The following is a 23,497-nucleotide window of genomic DNA, read 5'->3' as shown; positions in this document are numbered from 1 at the left end:
CTTTTGCAGCCTGCAGTATGCCGCCCGCCTACACAGCTGTCAGCTACCCACTAGGTTACAAGTTTTTTGCATTAAGGGACAAGAAATTCGCATCTTCAGTGAAGCCCACGTTCAGGTCCGCTATGTTTTGTGGGCGAACGTACCTTATGATTTTATTCTACTAAACAACTAGTAAATATGCATAAACGACAACCAATAATTACCGCAGTCAAGATGCATCAGCCCCTTATTTCGCGAGAACAAACATATATAAACATTTTTTTGCCCTTGTAGTATAGCGATAGGAATTGCATAATCGAATGGAATTCATCATTTTCAATAATACTGATTTGTTGTATAACGCTTTGTCAAAGATATTAACTGCATTTTTATACTATTGCACTTGTTACATGTGTTCCTTTCATTTTTTTTTCCAAATGTGCTCACTGTGATACCACTTTTATTGCCTTCCCTGCTTGACAACTTGCCCACTGTATTTATAAATAAGATAAGAGGAAGCGCGTATATGCACCTTTCGTAAGCTTCGTGGTGTCTGCCGATTCCTGTGGGCAGAATATATAACATGTATATGTCTTATTACACTAAGGTACATTATTATTCCAGATTTTAGCAAATATGCAAAGTTGTTATGATGTGTGGCATGCTGCTTAAATCTATTTGGTTCACCTTTGTAGACTATGGAGAAATGCAGCCCGACAACGATGGCAAGAACCAAGAAGGAAATACCCAGCAGTTCGCAGTATACCCTAACAAGCCTTGGCATGTCCGGAGCTAAGGTCCTGATTCACTCGCCGTCATCCAATGAGGATGGCGCTCAGACCCTTGTGGACTCTCGCAAAGGAGACGCTACGAGTGACACCAAAAGCCCCGCTGGTGGTTCTCCCGTAATCAGTGGTTCTTCCGGAAGCAGCGGTTCTTCTGTGAGCAGTAAAGCGCGTACGTCTACGTCGCAACCCACGCCACTGAATTTGCAAGGCAGCAAGTCTCCAAAGGTAGGTTCACTTGATTGACATGTTGTGTTCAATTATGTACAAAAAGTACAGTTACTTGAGAGGCAAGTAGTCGATCATCAAGATTTGCTCCTTTCATATATCACAGTTGACTTATTTCTTGTTGTGAAGCCTTGAAAATGCAGTAAAAAGAAATAGCATCAGTAGTTATTAAAAAAATGCCTGCCACTTGCGCTATTTGCAGCATAAACACGAGGACCACAGAAAGCGTTACCTTTGTAGGTCCAAATGTTATACTTTTTCGGGGCAACTGCTACAAGTACACTGGTGAAGTACCATCTGTGTGAATCATAGCTTTTTAAAAGCAGTGGAAGAGTCATTGTGCCTATGAAGTTCTTTTTGCGGATAAGCGGAAAACTCGAGGCACACCAGGAAAGTAGTATGTGCACACTACTGCTGCTTTTGCTTACGATCATAAAGATTTGTAGTTGTACCTTTGTAATGGACGGGAAACTCGAAACTACCAATTTATAACTCCATTAGCTTGGTATGAATTTGCCTATTATTTTGCTGTTTTACCCTTTTATATTACATCTGCTAACCTGGTCCTGATCACGACATGACGGCTATGTATGCAGTCGTTTTTGCGTGGTGGCTGAGTGCATACCTCCGCTGTCACACACAGCTCCTTGGTTCACATCTTCCTTGATGTTTTCTTTTTCTCATTTTATGCGATAGCTGTTAGATACACTGGTGGTTGCCTGTGCCAAAAAAAAGAGGTGTTCATGTAGTCTCGTGACAGGTTTCGCTGTTACAAGCCTGAAAACTAAAGCTGACGATTTGCTTTTGTTACACTAGAGTCTCCTTTCTTGCTGCGAAGCATCGAAAGCTGCTTGTGGACACTATGCAAACGTGTAGCATTACCCGCTATGGAAAGGGGAGAAGACTACGGCCGAAGCCTTGGCTGCCTTATCGTGTCCTCATTGTAAAGTGTCGGTAAAGCTCTTCTTAGAGTGCCTTGTTAATCCTTGGCGAAAATTTTTATTCACTTGTCTTCCAACAACAAACGTGGGCGATGGTAAATATATAAGCCAACCTCTCAGGCAGAGTATTCTGAAGAAAAGGCTTGCAAAAAACGACGGAGCATGCTGTCTGGCGTGAATGTGGCGTGACAGAACGTGCGACTGCTAGCAGCAAGAATTATAATTCGTCAGTCTTATTGAGAAATACGCTGAACGTCACAATCGTTCCGAACACCTCATATCCCTTGTGAGGAAACAGGTGTCGCTGTTTCCCATTGCTACCACCACTGTTGGGACAGAGATTGCGTTGTCGGTGCGAACACGGATAGTTCTCAAGCCCAGAGCAGTTGTGAGAATGAGTTGGCAGATGGGAAATGCTTTATACTCAGTATTCACATTTTGATGGTCTGAGCTCTCAAAGAGCTGGCAGGGCGCTTTTCGGTACACAAGCTTAAACAGAAACGTTGGTGTCGACCCCCCGTTCTTCTCTACACGTGGTGGCACACAATACACCAATCCTGCACGATTGCTGGTACATAATGATGGCCACGCTTGCCCCTGCTAGGATCAATACCCGTATGTTAACGCGTGATGAAGAGCTGGCTCTTTGACCGCTCTGTTGATACTGTTGAAGAGTCTATGGGTCACTGTCAGTCACCTGAACAGGGCAAGTTCAGTTTGACGAGATCAGCATGACGTGTGACAGGCAGCATCACACGCACGTGAGGCTTTGTTGTTCACACCACTGACCGCTCAGAACGGTTGCTTCATGGTCTTTGCACCCAGATTAGGAAGGTTGCTTTGCATAGAACAGTGACTGCCGACAGTGGTCTGGAAGGCTGCGACACAGCAGCACCCATGCCACCAAACAATGCATCAGGATTATCAGCTGACGGGCGCAGTTCGCTCGGCTGAATTTATGTGGCCGGACTGCAGGCTCAGTCATGGGTTTTGATGCAAATTTTTCAGGAGCACAACAGTCTCAGCAGATTTATGGTGGCTTTTGGCGCGAAGTGAACACGAGAGACAGACAAGCGCAAACTGCAAACTGAATTTATTCGAAAGGCACTCACACATATATACACTTTCAATATAATGTTATCACATATGCAATTTAGGTATATGCATCTGTGTAGCGGGGAACAGGGTGGTGCAAGATGAAGAGGACGTTCGGTTGGTGGCAAGAGGTCTCTGGTGCGCGTTCACTGTGCACCCTCGAGTCGACCGTCACGTCACCTCTGAATAAACCCCTCTCGTAAATGTAACAGTATATACACTCTTACACATATACATACAATCTACCAACTGAATAAATTCAGTGACTAGTTTGCGCTTGTGCGTCTCTCACGTTTATTTCGCACCAAAAGCTAGCGTAAGAATGAGCCAACTCGCCCAACAAGCACTCTGCAGTCTCAGCAGGCATTCCACACAAGGTGACTTTTTTGCACGGACTGATGTTTCCTGTAGATAAGACGAATTTGAATCGACAACCATTGTCCAGCCACACCTAATGCTTAAAGTGCCATCCGCTCACCCTTTGGAATGTGACTTCTGCAAAATAGCTTGGCAGCCAGCCGCGCAGTGCGGCACTAAGTGTATTGATGAGCGGCTGGCTAGTGCGTCAGGACTGGTTGACAGCCTGCAAACCTAAAGCAAATTTGAGTGGTTTCATTGTTCCTCACGTGAAAAGCACCACGCCACAAGGTGCATGGACAATCGAGCGCGGGATTTAGGGGGAGAGGTAGAGGTGTGTAATGGAGAAAAAAAAATCTCCCGTGAATGCCTCATATTTCCAAACCACCACAGCACGCCTCCCCTATTCTCAAACAGTGTGGTGGTCCAGCAAAAGTTAGAGAGTTTTACGTCTGAATCGCTGTCCTCCTATTTATGACTGAATGGTGGCGCCTGGTGTAATTTTATAGGCACTACGGTCAAGATGGTGACAGGGTACTTACAAGCTTAACGAGAAAATGCGCGTATCTCATGGTGACAAGCCAAACTAGAACTCGATTTCGGCTGTTGATAAAACAACTTTTATCGAAGCAAGAATTGTATTTGTGCTATATCTGTTTAGGTGGGAAATTAAACTATTAAGAAAGCCAATCGAAGTACGAAGGCTTTATTAGTAAAACAATGTTGTACTATTTTTAACCCCAAAAACTCACGTTAACTAGTAATAAAGAAACACAAACTACAGCTAGATATGTCAAAAATCTTTTCAGCTAAAGGCTCAGGAGGTTACTGCACACTACCAACGCTACTCAAAAACTAAAATAACTGAGTCTACAGTAAATTAGGAAGTATTTGTTGACACATTGGAACGTAAGTTGTATGCATGGCAAAACAACTCATTGAACGGTCATTCTGACAATGAATATGTCCACTTATTCATCCAGAGGTCCATTATATTTGCTTTGCACTGCATGAACCAGTTCCTGTCAGTTCAGAGGAAAGTGCTGCCAGAGCTTGTCTCGTACGGCACCAGCTCAGCGAGTACAGGCACAGCGCGAAAACAGCTCCTCATTTAAACGAACGCCAAAGTGCAGGCAGTGCAGCCAGTGTACCACCGGTAGCGTGCTGGTTGCGCCGTGTTTCTCACTTGTTTGTCGTTTGCTTGCGTCTATTTCAAAGCGCTGTTGTGCAAGCTGGTGAGTATCGTCCGAAAAAAGCTATGAATTCTGTTGCAGCATCTGTAGTCATTGAGCGAAGATTATAGAAATGAGGAAGGCTTGTGATGTAGTGCTAGTGGTAGCCGGCTGATTAGAGAAAAATATGACGACGCCGGTGGCTCAAGGTAGCGAGAACGTTCATTTGCTTCTGGCTGAGTGGACTTCATGACCGCTTCTCTACTTCAGCATCTGACTTCCATCGTCATATGTACGTCTTCGCTGCCCATTAAACCAGAGACGACGTCTCTTATACGCCAGACGCCATCACGTCACTACAAATTGGTGACCACGGATAGTGCAGGTATTGAAAACGAACAAACCACAAACACGTGATAAAGATCAGATGAAGTCTTTTTTAGAACTACAAAACCATACACACTGTCAATTGCTAAAGAAGGCTAGAGCTGAGATTTCTCAAACATATGTGTTCAGACGAAATCTGTGGAGTCGCGAGTTCCACGTCTTTCGAGAATGGCGAATGTGACACAAGGAAAAATTAGTGAACCCACCTGAAGCGTTGCACACGTGGTGCGAATTGAAATGCGATTTTTCGCGTGGCTGTTAGTGTGAACAGCCGCATCCGACAGACGTCAAATAGGTTCCAACCGCATGCTTCGAAAATTTCTGCGCTGCGTGGCCATTCATCTTGTTGAATATAGCCGCCTAGTAACCGTACTGGTATGGAGGTCACAGCCAATAGAAGCGCGGAAGCATGACAAGTGGCACCAGTAGTGGGCACTCATCGCCGGTCTGTTCCTCGTCGTTGTGATAGCCCCAATCGACCTGGTATTTGTAGATATTGTGATGTAACGGTGAAGGCAACCTTTATTAGGCCCAGAAGACACGATGAAGCGACCACGCCCAAGGCACAGAACTCAGACAAGCCAAGTCCCCACAGCAGATGAAGATGACGATTACTCATGATGATGAATATGTGTAAAGAAAGTAGATGTGCTTAATGAATGCCTACACTAACTTCCCCCCCACGTGAAAGCGGTCATCCTGACCGCAGCTCTTGGCCGCATTTTAAAGCGAAGATGAACGGCGTATGAAAGGCTTCATGCGGGATACGTGGACTATTTCTGCTGCCCTGTAGCGGCGGTCCATCGGAAGAAGAACGGGTGCCACGCGATAATTCACAGGAGATGTTTGCTCCAAGACAGTGTAGGGGCCAATAAAACGTAATTGAAACTTCTCGCACAGTCCGGGAGTGCGAATGGGTGTAAGAAGGAGGACTTCGTCACCAGGGCTGAAAGAAACGGCACGATGAGAGGCATCATATTCAAGCTTGCGATCCTGTTGCTTGGCTTCAGTGTTAACGCGAGCCAGCTGGCGGCAATGAAGTAGACGAGACACCTTCACTTGAAGATGGACATGGTTTGACAGGCGCAGAGAAGAACGAAACATCGAGGAAAGAAGAGGGGAAGCGACCGTGGATGAGGTAGAACGGCGAGGAACCGGTTGTGCGGTGTACAGAGGTATTATACGCAAAAGTGACAAATGGCAAAATGGTGTCCCAGTTTCTGTGGTCGGGTTCAATATACATCGCAATCATATCTGACAGTGTACGATGGAAGTGCTCAGTCAGGCCGTTCGTCTGAGGATGGTAACTGGAGCTTGTTTTGTGTGTAGTGCCGGCTGCCTTGAGCACTTCTTCGACGAGTGCTGAAAGAAATACTCTTCCACGGTCGCTCAGGATTACACGAGGAGCTCTGTGTCGAAGGATTATTGCTCGAAGGATGAAGTCGGCCACTTCCGAAGCTGATGCAGAAGGCACGGGAGCTGTTTCGGCGTACGTTGTCAGGTGGTCGACTGCTGTAACTATCCATCGATTGCCCGTGACAGTCATAGGAAGCGGACTATACAGGTCAATGCCAACTACCTCGAATGGTTGCAGGGGACACGGGAGCGGTTGTAATTGTCCACTTCGAGTTGATGTAGGTAGCTTGCGACGCTGACAAAGGGCGCATGAGGCAACGTATTTCGCGACACAGGTGGACAAGCCCGGCCAGTACTAGTGACATCTTATGCGGTCATACGTTTTCTGGAAGCCCATGTGTCCAGCAGACATGTCGTCGTGATATGTCTTGAGGACTTGAGCCCGAAGAGAGCGAGGTAAAACGGGCACCCAGCGTTGACCATCAGGGTGGTAGATATGACGGTACAGGACGTGGTTGTTGAGCTTGAATTGCGTCAGCTGTCGGCGAAGACGGGCGTTAGGGGGCCGGCAAGTCCCGTCAAGACGGTCCATGATGCGGCGACAGTAAGGGTCAGCACGTTGGTGAGATAAGAACAAACCACACTCGTTTGGAGAAGTTGGGTCCAAAGTAGTTAATGACGAAACATGTAGGGAAGAGACGGCTGAAAGCTTCTCGTGTGCGGCAGTGGCGGGTTTGTTAAGCGGCTCCGAAGAGAGCGGGCAACGCGAAAGTGCGTCGGCGTCTTGGTGCTTGTTTCCCGACTTGTATGTGATAGTGAAGTCGTATTCTTGTAAGCGAAGAATCCAGCGACCAAGGCGGCCGGACAAGTTCTTGATTGTCGAGAGCCAGCACAAGGCGTGATGGTCCGTAACCACAGTAAAGTGGCGGCCGTGGAGATAAGGTCGAAACTTTTGTATTGACCATACGACCGCTAGGCACTCCTGTTCGGTGATGGTATAATTCTTTTCAGCAGGGGTCAGTGCACGACTCGCGTATGCGACGACTTTCTCACGTGAAGATTTGTCTCGCTGTAGGAGAATTTCACCAATGCCTCGACCACTAGCGTGTGTATGCAGGAGCGTAGGCGCGTTTTCGTCGAAATGGCAGAGGACTGGTTCGGATGTGAGTGCACACTTCAGTTGGGCAAACGCCGCTTCACATTCAGGAGACCACACAAAGGCGACGCCTGATCCGAGCAACTTGTGCAATGGTGAAGCTATTGAGGCGAAGTCTCGAATGAATCGGCGAAAATAAGAAGCGAGGCCGAGGAAACTGCGCAAATCTTTGGCTTTTTCAGGACGCGGGAAGAGTTGGACAGCGGAAATCTTGTCAGGATCGGGACGAATACCGTCCTTGCTTACGATGTGGCCTAACACTTTAATCGTTTTGCTCGCAAAACGGCACTTCTTGGTGTTCAGCTGAAGGCCTGCGTTTGCAAGGCACGTAAGAACTTCGTCCAGTCGTTGCAAGCGCTGAGGGAAGGTTGACGAGAAAATAACGATATCGTCTAAATAGCACAAGCAAGTCTTCCACTTCAAGCCTCGTAAAACTGTGTCGATCATCCGCTCGAATGTTGCTGGAGCATTGCAAAGGCCGAAAGGCATGACGTTGAATTCATACAGCCCATCTGGTGTTGAAAACGCTGTCTTTTCTTTGTCATCCTCGTGCATGGGTATTTGCCAGTAACCTGAACGCAGGTCTAGGCTTGAGAAGTACTCAGCACCTTGCAGTGAATCCATAGCATCGTCTATGCGCGGCATGGGGTAAACATCCTTGTGGGTAATCTTATTAAGTGCTCTGTAGTCCACGCAGAATCGCACGGAGCCATCTTTTTTCCGTACTAAAACAACAGGGGATAACCAAGGACTCGTGGAGGGACGTATAATGTTACGTTGCAGCATATCGGCTACATTTTCTTCAATGATGTCACGCTCTGATGAAGAGACGCGATATGGTCGACGGCGTACGATGGAAGTGCCATCGGTCTGGATACGATGGGTAATAATGGACGTCTGTCCCAGAGATGAGGATAGGGCATCAAACAATCTGCTATGCTTTTGTAGCAAGGCAAGCAACTCATCTGTCTGTGAAGAGGTCAGTTCTGGACTAATAGTCGCAGCAAGAACAGAAACGCTTGGTGAACGTCCAATAGAAGGAAGGTCAGAACACGCTGGCATAAGCGGGACAACAGAGACAGGTTGAGATTCAGAAACGCAAGCCATTGTGGTGCCTTTAGGAATGAGAATTTTCTCAGAAGTCTGGTTTGTAGCGTAGAGAAGTCCGGAGCCATTGTGGAATCGCGCTAGACCTGAAGCAAGGGCTATACCTCTTGTGAGACAGCGTGCAGATGGTTGGACAAACACGTCACCAGAGTCAATCACATTAGAAGTGATGGCAACTATCCACTGATGACCAGGTGGTAGCTCGGTCTCTTCAGCAGCGAGCAAGCAAACGGGCTTGTCATCCGCATACAGGGCATAGTCAGTTTCCATCATATGAACAACATTTTCTCGACAGCAGATGGAAGCGTTCGCCGTAGACAGAAAATCCCAGCCTAATATAATCTGGTGGGCACACGAATTCAGCACAGCAAATTGTACAAAATGAAGAATACCAGCTATGAAAACACGAGTGGTGCACATAGCGACAGGTCTAATGGCGTCCCCTTGAGCAGCGTGCAGTGTAGGTCCATCATAAGGGGTGGTGACTTTTCGTAGACGTGAGCACAAAGAACGATGAATCACAGACAAAGAAGCACCAGTGTCTATTAAAGCGTCCACGTACACACCTTCTATTAAAACAGCTATCGTATTATATGGACGCACTGGAGGAATTTCTGTATTTTCGTTCGATGCAGCTTTTCCTCCAAAAGCTGCAGAGGTTAGTTTTCCGGGCGTTGGTTGGTGAATTGCGAGACAGGTCGCAATGGAGACGTGGAACGGCGGAGGGGTGAGGGTGAGCGGCGTCTAGTAGAGCGGTAGGAACTGGTTGGCTCAGATGTCGCAGTTGGAGACGGTGAGCGGCGTAGCGGCGGATCATAAGGACGACGTTGGAAAGCGTACCAGCTTGTCCCATCATCTCGTCCATAGGTGTCGAGTCCACGACGCTCGTCCTTCTGACGCTTCCGACAGACGCGTGCAATGTGGCCCCGATAGCCGCAGTAATAACAGATCGGACGATGCGGCCGCCACGCTGGGTGGAAGGGCTGGCTAGTCACACTCGGAGTTAACGAAGCCAGAGGGACAGGCGTCGAGTGTGCGGGCATCGGTTGTACCACGGGTGGTGAGCCAGCGAGGACTTGTGCGTACGTCGGCTGGAGTCGAGGTACTGGAGACTCTACAGACGCTGGCCCGGTCATGAACGCCAACTCCTCTTTGATAACATCCCGCAAAACAGTGTTGGAGGGGGGAGGTGGACTCGGTGTCACTGAGAGGGCGAAAGATTGCAGCTCTTCCCGTATAATCGCCCGGATCATGGCACGCAATGAGGCATCAGTCGTGGTAGTGTTTTCAGAGCTGTCTGGCGGTAACCGTTGGATTCAAGTTCCTCTAGGCGTTGGCACGTGGCAACAACGTCAGCGACTGTAGTCGGGTTTTGAATGACCAAGGCACTGAACGCGATCGTGCCTATCCCTTTCAATAGATGACGAACTCTCTCTGATTCTGACATGGACGTGCTGAAACGGTGACAGAGAGCAAGCACATCCTCTATGTACGACGTGTAGGGCTCACCGCATTGTTGCTTGCGAGAATCCAGTGTCTTCTTCGCGAGAGCTGAACGAACCGCCGGGGTGCCAAAAATTTGGCGAAGCTGTTGCTTGAAGCGTGTCCAGTCCGTAATGTCCGTTTCATGATTGAAAAACCATGTTTTCGCTACGCCTGTGAGGTAGAAAGAAACACGGCGAAGCTTAGTAGGATCATCCCAGTTGTTAGTGGAACTCGCTCGATTGAACTGGTCCAACCAATCTTCCACATCTTCACCTCGAAGTCCGGCGAACGTGGGAGGCTCACGCTGGTGCGCGGTGATAATCCACGTTGGATAGGCCGTGGTAGCCGGGGCCGTGGAGGTAGACGCAGAAGCGCCGGTTGGCTCGTCCTGAGGCATGTTACCTGACACCTGGTGCAAACGACGACCTAAGCGCAGCTCCAGGAGGCAGATCGGGCTGGGAGAGGACTGAAGATCGTAGAGCACACTCCACCACTTCATCGTGTCTTCTGTGGTCGCTTCATCGTGTCTTCTAGGCCTAATAAAGGTTGCCTTCACCGTTACATCACAATATCACCGTTGCTGGTGGCATGAAAAAAACATTAGATGAACTGTTGCTGACGTGAAATATCTCATGAATATGCAAAATGACGCTTCAGGTGTGCTATTTCTGCAAGGCAACTTTTGTTGCTAAACCATCAAAAAGATATTCAGGCATGATGGAAAGCCATTTCACTGGTAAACAAACAGCGGGTCATCCGTTTCGGCGAACCACCCGCTTCGTTCCCACCTTTTCTTTTTACACCGAGGCCATCGAGGAAACCATTTGCACGCGTAAAATCGTCACATAAGTGTACACGTTTTTAACGTCTTGGTAAAAAGAAGTGCTCGACAATGAACTCACGTTGGAATGCCAGCGTCGCTACTGACAACGTCGGCCTTGCTAGGCCACCGCTCCGAGCTGTGAATTATTATGGGCAGTGGTGAAGTTTGCCGCTCGAGAAGGCGTAGCTTTCTTTGTGGTTTTACTAAAAAAGCAAACCATGGCTTTCTGCGATTGTTTCAATGGTGCCTACTGAAGAGGATATGATTTATTCCAAGCATGCAAGCTGAAAACGTACCAGATAACATAGCCCATGGAGACTACTCACGACACCGCAGCCGGACAGTCTTTCGTTTTTTCTAGCCATATACAGTTTTTGCTATAAGATAGTCCGGAAGCGGTGGCACGAGTTGTCTCTATTAGCTGTCCTATCAGTTGCGTCATTCTCAGTATCATACCCACGCACGTGCGCCATTGGCTGTGCTTTAAATAGCGTCGTCAATCTCGTCCCAGCCGCGGTGCCGAGAACGTGCGGATCAGTTTCCTCTGAAACCTTCGACATTGGTATGACATGGAGAACACTGGAAGAGTGACGACAAAAAAATGTGAGAAGCTCACATTCGCCGGACCGATGGTGTAGTGCTGACACAAAAACAGGCCCCAGTAGCCTAGTGCCGGCAGCAACTACGCGTATGGTCCAGCTGCCTTCCAAACAGCACTAAATCAGAACGATAATGAAACCGCTGGTGGTGGGTGGAACCTGCAAACCACGCCGCCAAGTTAGCTGTCAAACGTTTCCAACAACACGGCGTTGCAGTATTCATGTTATCATTTCGGGAGCGTGTTCACTGGGGCGAACGCCTGCTTTTTGGCGGGAATTTCTTCAGCAGAACATGGGCTTCAGTGGCGACGTCTGTGACCACCTGCGGTTCGAAAACAACCAACGTGATTAACGCTTTGCGCAACGCATTTAACCGTTCATTTCACTCCTCCATGACCATGATAATACGACGTGCAATATGCCGCATGTGAAATAATCACTTGCGAAACCTGTCTAACGTCATTCATCAGCCAGAACATATAACAAATAATTGTGAAAGACTTCAATGCCAGGTCGGCTCAGACCTACTGCTAAACAATGCGACCACGTGTTTCAGATTTCGCTGGTTAAGTGTTTGCACAGAGTGCTTGGGCGGTGATCTTTGTGTATTTCACGAAACATTGTGCATATGAGGAGTTCAGGTGACTGCCGCTTCAACAACAACCCCCCCCCCCCAAAAAAAAACCCACAACGTGAAATTTCTGCGAAGCTTTATTTTTGCTTTGTCTGGCAACGAAGCCTCTAAATAATTTTGTAGCCTCCAGTACACAGTAAACTACAGCACCATGCAGTATAATAAAACGCATTTCAGTTGAAGGCAATAAAAATTAGTTTTCGGACATGCAAGAGCTCTGAGGGATATCATGGACTAAAAGCTGTTGGAAGAACGGCTTCATTGAGCTAATTGTCCATTAAAAAGACTGGGTTGTAGTTGTAACAATAATATTAACATAAATGTAAAAAAAGATTGAAATATTATAAAAATTAATGAAAACAAATTTGATACAGAAGAAGACGGACATATACCCAATAGCTACAAAATATGCACCATTGGCTTTTAAAAATGAACACCACAAATTATGAGTTAGAAAAATGAGGAGTATGTTTATTCATCACATGTTCACAAGATGCATCTGAATTTTCTTCAGTGAACAACCCTTGACAACTTGGTATTTATTTAAAATATATTTTTTTGTGTTGCGAAATTTGTAGCCTATATTTATTAGGAAGCGATGGAAGACGCCACATGTCACTATTCATGCTCTTGGAAGATGTGACTCAAAGTATCAAAGATGCAGTAGATGCAAGAGTACATTTTAATGTAGTATTTCAGAAAGGAAAAGAGTGAAGCATGCGTGAAGTATAAAAATATACCGCTTCTACATTTTGTTCTATTCTTTGAATGCATTGTTCTATTCTTTGAAAAAAGCTGTGTGTTTTGCCTCCGAAAAAGACATATCAATGTGCCAAAAGACTTTCTTTTCAAACAAGTAGCAGTTGCACTCGCCTATACAGTGACCTGCTAGACAACAAGTTTCGTGCAGCGAGAGATCAGAAATTTCCGTTTCCAGCAGAGCCAGCATTCTGTAATATTTTGCGGGGGTGTAGACTCTGCTTCATATACGTATATTAACTAGACATAAACAAGAAGCAATCCTCACCAAGTACGCAAGTTATTAGCAACTTATTTCGCAAAAACGTACATGTTTAAAATTCGTTTTTTCTCGTACTATAAGTAAAGGGAATTGTATAATATTATCGACATTATGATACTCATTACTATTGATTTGTTGTACAACGTTTTGTGAAATATGTTGACTCAATTTTTCATATGTTGTATTTTTTCTTCTTAGCTTTTTTTCAAACACGCTCTTTTGTCTCCCTCCTTGCTTGGACCACGTGTCAACATTATTGAATAATTAAATCCTACAATAAATAAACATCCGACTTAGTGATTTTTATAAAATCCATGGTATCTACCGTTTCCTCTGTGAAGCAACTCTAATATGAATCCTTCTTACCGTCGGTGTTGGTAAGGTTCATCATTTCTTGCACTTCTAGCAAAAATGCAGATGTAGATATCTCGCCTGTAACGTGTTGGGATGTGTGACATATCGCATCAGAGTTTTTCGGGTTCACCCTTGCAGAGTGGGGAGAAAAGTATCCCGACAACGAGGTCAACAAGCAAGAAAGAAACACTGAGCAGTTCGCAGTATACACCTACTAGCAATGCGCTCTTCCGAGCTGACTTCCTGCTCGATTTACCGCCATCCAAGGACGATGTCGCTCGAACCCGTCCTGACTCTCACAAAGGAGATGACATGAGCAGAAAGAAGAGTCCTAGCAGTGGTTCTTCTGTGAGCAGAAGACCGCGTTCACCTACGTCAGAACCCACGCCACCGCAATCGCTTGACCGCAAGAAAATCAAGGTAGGTTCACCGGAATAACTCCATGTATTCATCAGCATTCGAAAGCTACAGGTATTTGAAAAGAAACTGATTGATGAAAAGATCTGATTTTATAACACGTTTTTTTTATTGCTGCGAGGCATTGAGAATGCGATGTAAAGACGTAGCTTAAGTTCCCATTTATAAAGAAAAGAGAGACTCCTCGTCTACGCGCAAAGTGCCGCAAAGAGCCATCAATGCAGGTGGAGATAAAGAGCCCGTTGTTGAGCTTCCAAGGAACAGCCTTTATAAGTGTACTTTCCTGGTACTAGCTGTGCCATAAATAATAATTTTCGCGAAGTATAGAAACCAAATAGAGGAAGGAAAGCTAAGGAGAGGCCTTCACCGTGCAAGATGCACATTAAAAAGTGTTGCGGAAAACACTTGTTTTTGCAGGGGCTTCTGGGATTCTTAGTTCGCGCCGTTCTCTCGTCCGCCTCAACAACCTTATGACAGCGTTTTTCAGAGTTCACTGCATATGTGCTGATGAGCTGAGTCGTTCAGTGCGCTGTGCGTGTTCTCTTATACGGCTGAAAAACCTCCGTGCATGAAAAAGCCTGGAAGCAATGCGTTGCCAGATCTCTTTCCCTACTAATAAGATAATGGCAAAAAAATATTGACACATGTGTATATGAAGAAGAACGACGATAGGAATGTTTAGTAGATTCCAGCTAGTGGGACAGGCGGTTTTAAGGACGACAACGAAGTAAGCGTCTTGCTGTACAGCTGATCCAGAACACGCTCCTTTCACTTCCTTTGTTCACGTTGCTCTGCGACACTGGTGCAAAAGCTGAGCCGCGACGCTGCCCGATGCTCCACACCCCTAGTGGGAGCCGTTCATCCACCCCAGACCTGCCTATTGCAACCCATGTTCATCAATCCAGTCGTCGGCTACGAGGTCTTCCTCCAGAAAAACCCTCGCAGAAGCCCGCTACGAGACATCTAGAAATGGCTTAACACAAACCACCAGCCGGTACTTCTCGGCACCAGTCCTCCCGCTCCATCCTGGGTAATGTTTTTTCGATCGCTGGAGCCCGAACACTTTGTTGGTGGCTCACAAGAAGACGTAGAAGACTGATTAGATCACTATGACCGTCTTGCAAAGATGAACCAGTAGTCTGCTCAGGAAAAGCTCTCCCGGGCCTACTTCTATCTCTATGAGAGCGCTCGTACTTGGTACGAAAACAGAGAAGGCAGCCTGTCCACATGGACCGACTTTCACCAGCAGATGGTTGAAACCTTTGCCAATGTCGACAGATGTGACCGTTCTCACCAACTACTAGAGCTAACGGTCCAAAAATCCAATGAAACGGTCGCCATGCTCGCCGAAGACATGGCACGTTTATTTCGGAAAGCTGACCTGCCGGTGACCGAAGATAGAAAGTTGCACTACCTCATGCGTGGCTTGAAAGAGCAGCGGTTCGCTGGACCTCTGCGCAACCCGCCAAGCACTGTGGAGAACGTCATCAAAGAAGCGTCGGCTATCGATCAGGCACTTCACCAATGCTGCCGACAATATGAGCGCTTGTGCAGCAGCCCCCGAACTCATGCCGCCACTGTGACGTTTGAAAAGCACAGTTGCTTGTGTGACATGATTAGAGAGATTGTTCGTGAAGAACTGCAGAGGTTGCGGACTCCGGTTGTGGATACACCCATGGCATCTGTCGCTCAAGTCGTCCGCAACGAAAGCCGCCAAGCATTCTGGACAGCTGATCCTGCCCCCGAGCAACGTCTCATGACGTACGCCGCCGTCCCTCGAAGCTCCCACCCACTCCGCCTTCATACTACTCGCCACCTGCAACTGTTCCTTGGTCACCACCACAGGGGAAGACATCGTGGCGCCCACCCATCTAGCCTCCATACGACCAGTCATCTTTTGGCCTGCCATGGCCTTCGTCACGTTAGGAGTCTCTACGGCAACCACAGCTTCGCCGAACCAACACCTGGTGCTCTGTCGACGGGCGTCCACTCTGTTTCAACTGCGGAGGTAGGGGCCACATAGCCCGCTATTTCTGGCACCGCGCCGATCGGTTTCGCCCTCTCAGGCCATGATTTGACAGTCGACATGCCAACGACTACGTATCCCGCCGCGGCTATGTCGATTCTCAAGGACCTCTGGTGCCTCGAACCCCATTCGGCGGCCGCCGTAACAATGATGAAGAGATAATAACTAATTACCAGCCGGGCTTCCGACATCGACAACGCTCTCCTTCTCCTGCCCAGTCACCTTCGTTGCAGCGCCGCACTTTTGCCGACACCAGAGGAGCGAAGTCACCCAGCCCTCGCCGGGGAAAATGAAGGTGGCGACCTCAGGCGGTAAGGTTGTGGGCTGTCAAGACGAAGAAAAAAGTCCCCATTACTCACACCTCAGGACGCTGTAAAGCCGACAAGACGTAATACCGACGAAACTGTGACCCCAGTCCTTACCGTTCTTGTAGATGGACAGCAAGTCAGAGCTTTAGTCGACACCGGGGCCTACTTCTCTAATATTAGTGATTGCCTTGCCGTACGCCTCAAGAAAATAAAGGCAGCGTGGACGAGACCTCACCTAAAGACGGCAGGCGGCCAACTACTGATGCCTGTCGTAATGTGCACAGCAAGGCTCGACATCGTTGGCTGTACTTTCCTGGCGAAGTTCGTCGTTCTCGCTTCATATTGTAAAGACCTGATTATCGGAACAGATTTCTTGAGAGAACATGGCGCCGTCATCAACGTCCTTGACAGTGTCGTTACGTTTCGCAAGAACAGCCCTAGTTTAGTTGATTGCTCAGAGCTGAGGAATAACGCTTTACGTCTGACGGATGACGATGTGGTCGTCCCGCCACGATCGTGCACACCTGTTTCGGTGGCAGGGGATGAGCCGTTTGAAGGCACCGGTATTGCCGACCAAATAAGCTCGCTGATCTTTGGCCATGGTATTTCAGTTGCTCGAGGTGTTGTCACTGTCACTGCGGGACGCACAAACTTGCTGCTCACTAACTTGAGTGCTGAGCACCCAACATGTGCCGAAGGGTACAGCCGTTGTTTACTTTGACAATACAGCAGAAATCCAAGGCACTTTATCAGCACTAGACGAATCACCTCAAGAAGAATCAGTACCTAATGTTGAGGTTGGTACTACGTTGTCAAGGGACGAGCGAATGAGACTTCTTGAGCTGCTAGCTAAATTCCAGGACTGCCTTTCATCGATATCACGGGTTGGTCGAATGCCGCTAACAAAGCATCGAATAATTAGCGATGACGCAGTAAGGCCTATACAACGAAATCCTTATCGTGTGGCTCCGAAAGAACGGGAAGTGATACAGCAACAATCCCTAAAATGCTTGAAGATGATGTGATTCAGCCATCATTGAGCCCGTGTGCATCGCCTGTTGTACTAGTTAAGAAAAAAGGCGGTACCCTGCGTTGTTTCATGGACTACAGGAAGCTGAATGAAGTGACTAAGAAAGATGTGTATCCGCTTCCATGTATCGATGACTCCCTCGATAGGCTTCGAAATGCTCGCTACTTTTCTTCAATGAACCTCAGAAGCGGATAATGGGAGATAGAGGTAGACCAAAAAGATCGGGAAAAAACCGCTTTTGTGACGCCGGATGGTTTTTATGATTTTTAAGTTCTGCCCTTTGGTCTGTGCTCAGCGCCCGCTATTTTTCAAAGGCTCATGAACACTGTACTTTCAGGGTTAAAATGGATGACATGTTCAGTTTATCTAGACGACGTCATAGTGTTTTTCCCAACTTTTGACGAGCATCTCAAAAGGCTACAAGCTGTTTTACGAGCCATGCGCTAAGCAGGCCACACATTGAAACCAGATAAATGTCACTTTTGTTTTGGAGAACTGCTGTTTCTTGGTGATGCCGTCAGTTGCACCACCGTTCATCCTGATCCCGAAAAGCTTGCTGCCATGGCACACTTCCCAGTACCGTCCGATAAGAAAGCTGTCAGGCGCTTTCTGAACCTATGCACCTAGTTTTGCCGGTTTATCGTTGACTTCGCACGGATGGCGTCGTCGTTAACTCGCCTCACTAGAGACTACGCCACCTTTGAAAGGAACGAGGAACAGCAAGCAGCGTTTAATGACCTCCGCCAACGTCTTGAAACACCTCCGGTGCTTGCCCACTTGGACGAGCAAGCGTCAACAATGCTTCACACTGACGCAAGCAATGTAGGCCTCGGAGCTCTGCATGTGCAGTGGCAAGAAGACACGGAATGAGTGATCGCCTATGCAAGCAGTACGCTAACATGTGCTGAGGCCAATTATTCAACAATTGAGAAAGAATGCACTGCCGTCGTCTGGGCAGTTATGAAATTTCTCCCGTATTTGTATGGCCGCCCCTTCAAAGTTATTATTTACCATCAATCACTCTGTAGCTTTACTAATTCAAGAGATCTAACCGGCTGATTAGCGCGGTGTAGTCTAAAGTTACAAGAGTTTGATATGACGGTCATACACAAGTCTGGAAAGTGACATATGGATGCCGACTGCCTGTCTCGATCACCAGTACAGTCAGCCTCTCTTTCTGACGACGACGATATGGCCTTCCTTCACAGTAAAACTTTTTGCACCTAAAAGGGTGTAAAAAGGTGCTTTTACGAGAAAGCACCCTTTGCAACACCCTTTAACACCCATAAATGGTCGATTGAAAAAAAGCACCCCTTTGTTTGGGTGCTTGCCTCAATAGCACCCTAAAATAGGCTCTAAGGGTGCTTTTGTGCCTGAGAAGGGTGTAGGTGCCGATTCATCAGATGGAATATGCAGCATAACAAGAACACATAATTGAAATATTTGGGATTTTACGTCTCAAAAACCTCGATATGACTATGAGGGTCGTCGTAGTGGAAAGCTGCAGAGATTTTCACCATTTGGTGTTCTTTAATGAGCGCTCATATCGCACAGTACAAAGGCTTCTACCTTTTCGCCTCCGCCTTAATTCGACTGCCACGGCCGGCATCGAACCCGCTACCTTCGGATTGGTGGCCGAGCAGCGCAGCTACTACACGAATATGAGGACCTTGCGTTAAATGACGGCCTAATTGACTTAGAATGTGTGAAGGTGCTCTCCGAATACAGCAGAATGTCAGCAGAAGCAAATCGCGTTTCATCTATAATGGCAATTAACTGCAATCCATGTTACGAAAGCTTTCCTTAGCGTTGGTTGTAAGCTGCATGTTTGCTATGGATTATATACACACAAATAATGTTCGCCCGAGTATGGGTGTGTGTGCATGTAAGCGCGATTGTGTGTACACCCGTGCATGTGTGCGTGCGCGTGTATGTGCGAGTCCGTGCTTGTGTTAAGCGTGCCTGTGCACATGTGTACGCCCATGCATGCGTGCGTTTACGGTCGCGTGTGTGTGTGGCCGTATGTGTGTATACGTGTATGTGTCTGCGCCTGTGAATAAGTATGCGTGTGTATCAGCCCGTGCGCCCTCGAATTTCGTGTGTGTGTGTGTGTGTGTGTGTGCGGGGGGGGGGTGAGGCACTGCTTCTTATTGTTTAAGGTCCCACACCGGTTCAGACTGGGAGTCTATATGGGAGATGGCTTAAGGAATGGCGGTGGTCAACGCACTGTACACGGACTATTCAGTACATGGAAAACAGCTGCACATTTTCGTACCTGATCGTTGCTTACGAACTTCCTGTGGTAGCTGATTAGGTCCGCTGAGGTGCTTCTACGCTCGAAAACGTGGGTTATGACCAATCCCCACGGAAAGCTGTTACTGCACGTATGCACAACCATCGTTTATATTAACGTTTAACAAGAACGTGCCCTGCCTTTGCTACAGGTGCTTAGCTAGCTCATTGGGTAACCATATGGAATGATGTGCTGATCATGTGGTCAGCAAAAAGTTTGTTATAACAACCTCGGCACGTTTCGTGGTGCGTGACAAGCCTTTTAAACATCCGTGATTGTGGATTAATTTGTTCCAGCTTCGACTACGCATTCAGTGTTTGCGGCACCATACGCGGAAGTGCCAGACACAGACAATGCAAAAAGAAATTCCTCTGGAAAAAGGTGTAGCGATGCTCTCCCGCTAATGCCACCGAGGACGAAACAATTATTGTTTCTGGCCATTCCATGGTGCACTTTGTTTTCCGCAAGTTTTGCTTCACTATTTTTCGCCCACTGCAATCGCATTCCGTCAAAATACTCAGAGAACCCGAGGCTGGTAAATAACCTGCGTCGCTGTGCGACTGGCTGGAAGGAGAGTTGCCATTTACAAGGAGTCATTCCGCGACGAACAGCCGTCCGCCGTATGCGCCATAGCGTTTGCCTTTCGGCGCCGTCCTCGCGGGTTTCCCGCTCCTCCCCCCCCGCTCACCCCGGCCAGCGTTGCTCCCACAACGGCGGCGTAGATAAGCGAATAGTTGCGTCACCGAACACCTGCGGCGACAGCTGCGGCGCCCCGTGCCTCCTCCTTCTCTCTCTCAACGTCGCTCTCTCTGTCTCATCGTGTTTCATATGTGTTGCGTTGGTCTGGGGTCTTGGTCGCTGTGTGTGTTCTAGCGAACAGGCGCATATTCAATGGTGGTCACGCATGACACCGTGTTCTAAGTGACGCTCGGATTAAGGAATATTCATGGAGTGGTGGACACGGACAACGTGGGCCTGTTAACGGTGAGTGTACTGTTTTCGTAGGTAGTAATCATACAGCGCTAGCTGGGCGCCTGCAGCAGCTCTGCCGAAGTAGGCTGCCAGCCATTTACAACAGCATGCGTTCGCGGGCCTGTTGCAGATGCCCGATTAAACGTGTGACTTAACGAGTTCACACTGCTATGCACGATGTTGTGTAAGTGCCTGCATCACTCATACAGTGAGTGATGTGATCACTTAACAAGGGCAGGATTAGTTGCTGATAGCATATTGTCTCTACACTGCACAAAATGATTGATATTGTTTTAAGATGTGCTTTGGGCTACATCGTAATAACATTTCTATTAATACTCAAATGTGCAACGTGCTTCTGTAGGTGTAAGCGTAAAAAAAGAAAAAAAAAGCAAAAATTATGTGCAGAGGCGCACTGTACGAAATGGCCTTTTTTTGCTTAAAGACGGTATAGTTGGAGGTGCTGATATGCCGCGATGCTCCCAGCACCTGCGCCTCGGTCTTTTAAGCTATTAAGGACAAGTGCCACCAGCAACAGGGAAAGATCTAGCAGACTTCCAAAGGCGCGTTGTTGTGGCCATCGCTGTGCGTTGTTTTCCCTCGTTTCTGTTTGCTGTTTTCGTGCTTCGCTTTCATCTGCGATAATGTTCGGCATTATAACACAATCGAGAGAGTATACGTGACTGTTGGAGCTATGTGCGGTAGCTCTAGCATAAGCCATGGCTGCTGCAACGTAGTCGGCGTCCGCGCGCGTTGGTGTCGTTCGAGCGTTCTTACTTGCGTGATTGTGTTTAACTGAGTATTTAGGCACGGGTACGTTTGTAAATCCCTTAGTCAATAATTGCTAATAGCGTGTTCCTGATTGCCATCAGAGGATGGGCTTAGTTGTCGAAATATGCCAGACGCTTTTTCTCAAAGCAAGCTTTGAATTTTTTTAAAGAAGTACTTTCATACGTGCAAGGCAGGGCCTATTGCAGACCCGCAACTCTTCAAAAACTGGACGAGCTATCACATCTTTTATCAAATTACAATGAATTAAGATGATTGAATAATAGATGACGAATTTCTGTGCTAGATTAGGTGCACAAAACACATGTTCGCAGCCCTACGTCTAGAAAGCAGGCTAATAGGAAGCACAGCGTCAAATTTGGATTAGATTCCATTGACGGAGCGTCTTGTGAGAGTAGAAAGAACGAGAAAATTGTTCATTTTTGATGCCCTTATAGAGGCAGTCAGAATTGCACTGATTGGTTACTTGTAACAATTCCTCAGATTGTTAGAGGCGTGATTAAAGTCAGTAAATCTTTTACTTTTTTTGCAGACCTCTTCGCTAGTGCCACGCCTAAGATCATTTGTTCTCATGTAAAAGAGAAAGCAGAGATGTCTTCACTGTTTGTACATGAAGAGGTAAGTTTCTTGTGCATTTTGATTAATGTTACTTGTTCTGAACGTTGTACTTTAGGAATTGTTTTTCACACTGGCTCACTACCCTAGCAGGAATTTAATTCTTAGGTGAGTTCAGGCTTTCATAAGTGCCATTTTTGAGCTGTAGTCTTACACTTCACCTCATTTCGGGAATTTGCTGTATGCTGGAAAACTCTTATTTTTATCATATGAAATTATTGGAATGTATGAATTGTATGCTTCGAGTTCAGTGTAATGTCAATTACACACCATTTCGAAGGATACACACTACACATTCTTCATATATGGTGCTGCCAGAACAGCACGAACACCCTTTTATGAGAAGTCATATTTGCTCTTATTACAGAATGAAAGGGTGCCGCTGACGTCCTGCGTAGTCTACCCCCCGGCCCCAGCCTAGAGCAAGCCTACTTCCTGAACCTCCACATGGATAACCGAAAAATCTTCCGTGTCAGTAATGACGAAGAAGGAGTGACAGCACTGATGAGTTGATTTTTTTTTATTTTCAACATTGTCTACGGCCGCAAGGCCTTTAACATCCACCGTGATTGAGCGGCTTTTTCTCGGCGTGAGTTTGGAGTTTATCAAAGAAGTTGTTCAGGCAGTACGACGCTGAAAATTTTAGTGTCACAATGCCTGAACCACTTTTTCTAGTGTGGTCAAGGTAGATGAACAAACATTGTTATTTGTGTAAGTTATTTTGCTTAAATATAGCAGGACCATTCCATGCCAAACGTCCCAGCCACTTTGGCGACCATCTGAATTGTATTTGAAAAAAAAAGGGCTGACTTACGGCGTTGAAAACAGTGAACTGCTAGAATATTTCAGCGAGAAAAAAAGTTTTGTTCATGTGGCTGGCTTATAACTTCCTGGCATAATGCCGTCTGTGTGCTGTTTGTGGAAAATTTCGTTTTAAAACTACCGCTTATTTTTTCTAAAGCAAATTCGGTCTACCTGTAAAGTAAATGTGCTTCTGTAAGGTATTTGAAGCTCAATAATAATAGTGCATTTTTTTGCCACATTCGCTTCCAAGAATAAAGCCAAATTGTGTTATGTTTGCATTTTTATTGCAATATTGCACTTTGTATGAATATCTGAGCAGTGAATACTTACTCCACAGAAGGTATATTTTGAGGAAAAAATATCTTTAGACCTCTCAGGCTGCTGAAATATACGAGAAAAATATCACGAATTTCACAAAATTGTGATTTTTGTCCGTATTGAGATGCAATTTGCTCCATGTTGTGATACAATTAAAACTCATCATTATACCTAAATTGTAAGAAAATAAAATTTTTTCTGTAATAAAAATCTTATCGCAAAAAGGACAGGAAAGAGTGCTGTCAACTGAATTTTATTGAAGGTGCTACGAGCGTTTTCATACTAGGCACAATACCAGGGCTCATCTGCAACAACACATGTGTGACCAAGACAAAATAATTTTAACCGAGAAAAGAATACTCTTTTTCGGAAAAGATAAGTGGAGGTGTACTGATGCATTGATTCTTGGCCTTCCTGATAAAGAGTTCTAAAATATCTCATTTTCC

At 46.7% G+C, this 23,497-nt stretch overlaps 1 protein-coding gene across 1 annotated transcript in view; it reads left to right on the top strand.

The window, feature by feature from the left end:
- Nucleotides 1–23,497, top strand: part of LOC142765506 (uncharacterized) — a 253,761-nt gene that overhangs the window by 26,283 nt on the left and 203,981 nt on the right. Inside the window, exons 3-4 of the mRNA XM_075866606.1 lie at nt 675–992; nt 13,618–13,899. Of these exons, the coding sequence (XP_075722721.1) occupies nt 675–992; nt 13,618–13,899 (600 nt within the window). The remainder of the gene's footprint in view (nt 1–674; nt 993–13,617; nt 13,900–23,497) is intronic.

Source organism: Rhipicephalus microplus, chromosome 1 (genome assembly GCF_043290135.1).
Source record: "Rhipicephalus microplus isolate Deutch F79 chromosome 1, USDA_Rmic, whole genome shotgun sequence".
Classification (NCBI taxonomy): domain Eukaryota; kingdom Metazoa; phylum Arthropoda; class Arachnida; order Ixodida; family Ixodidae; genus Rhipicephalus; species Rhipicephalus microplus.
The sequence above is the reverse complement of the archived record's forward strand: the minus strand, read 5'-3'. Positions and strand labels throughout refer to the sequence as shown.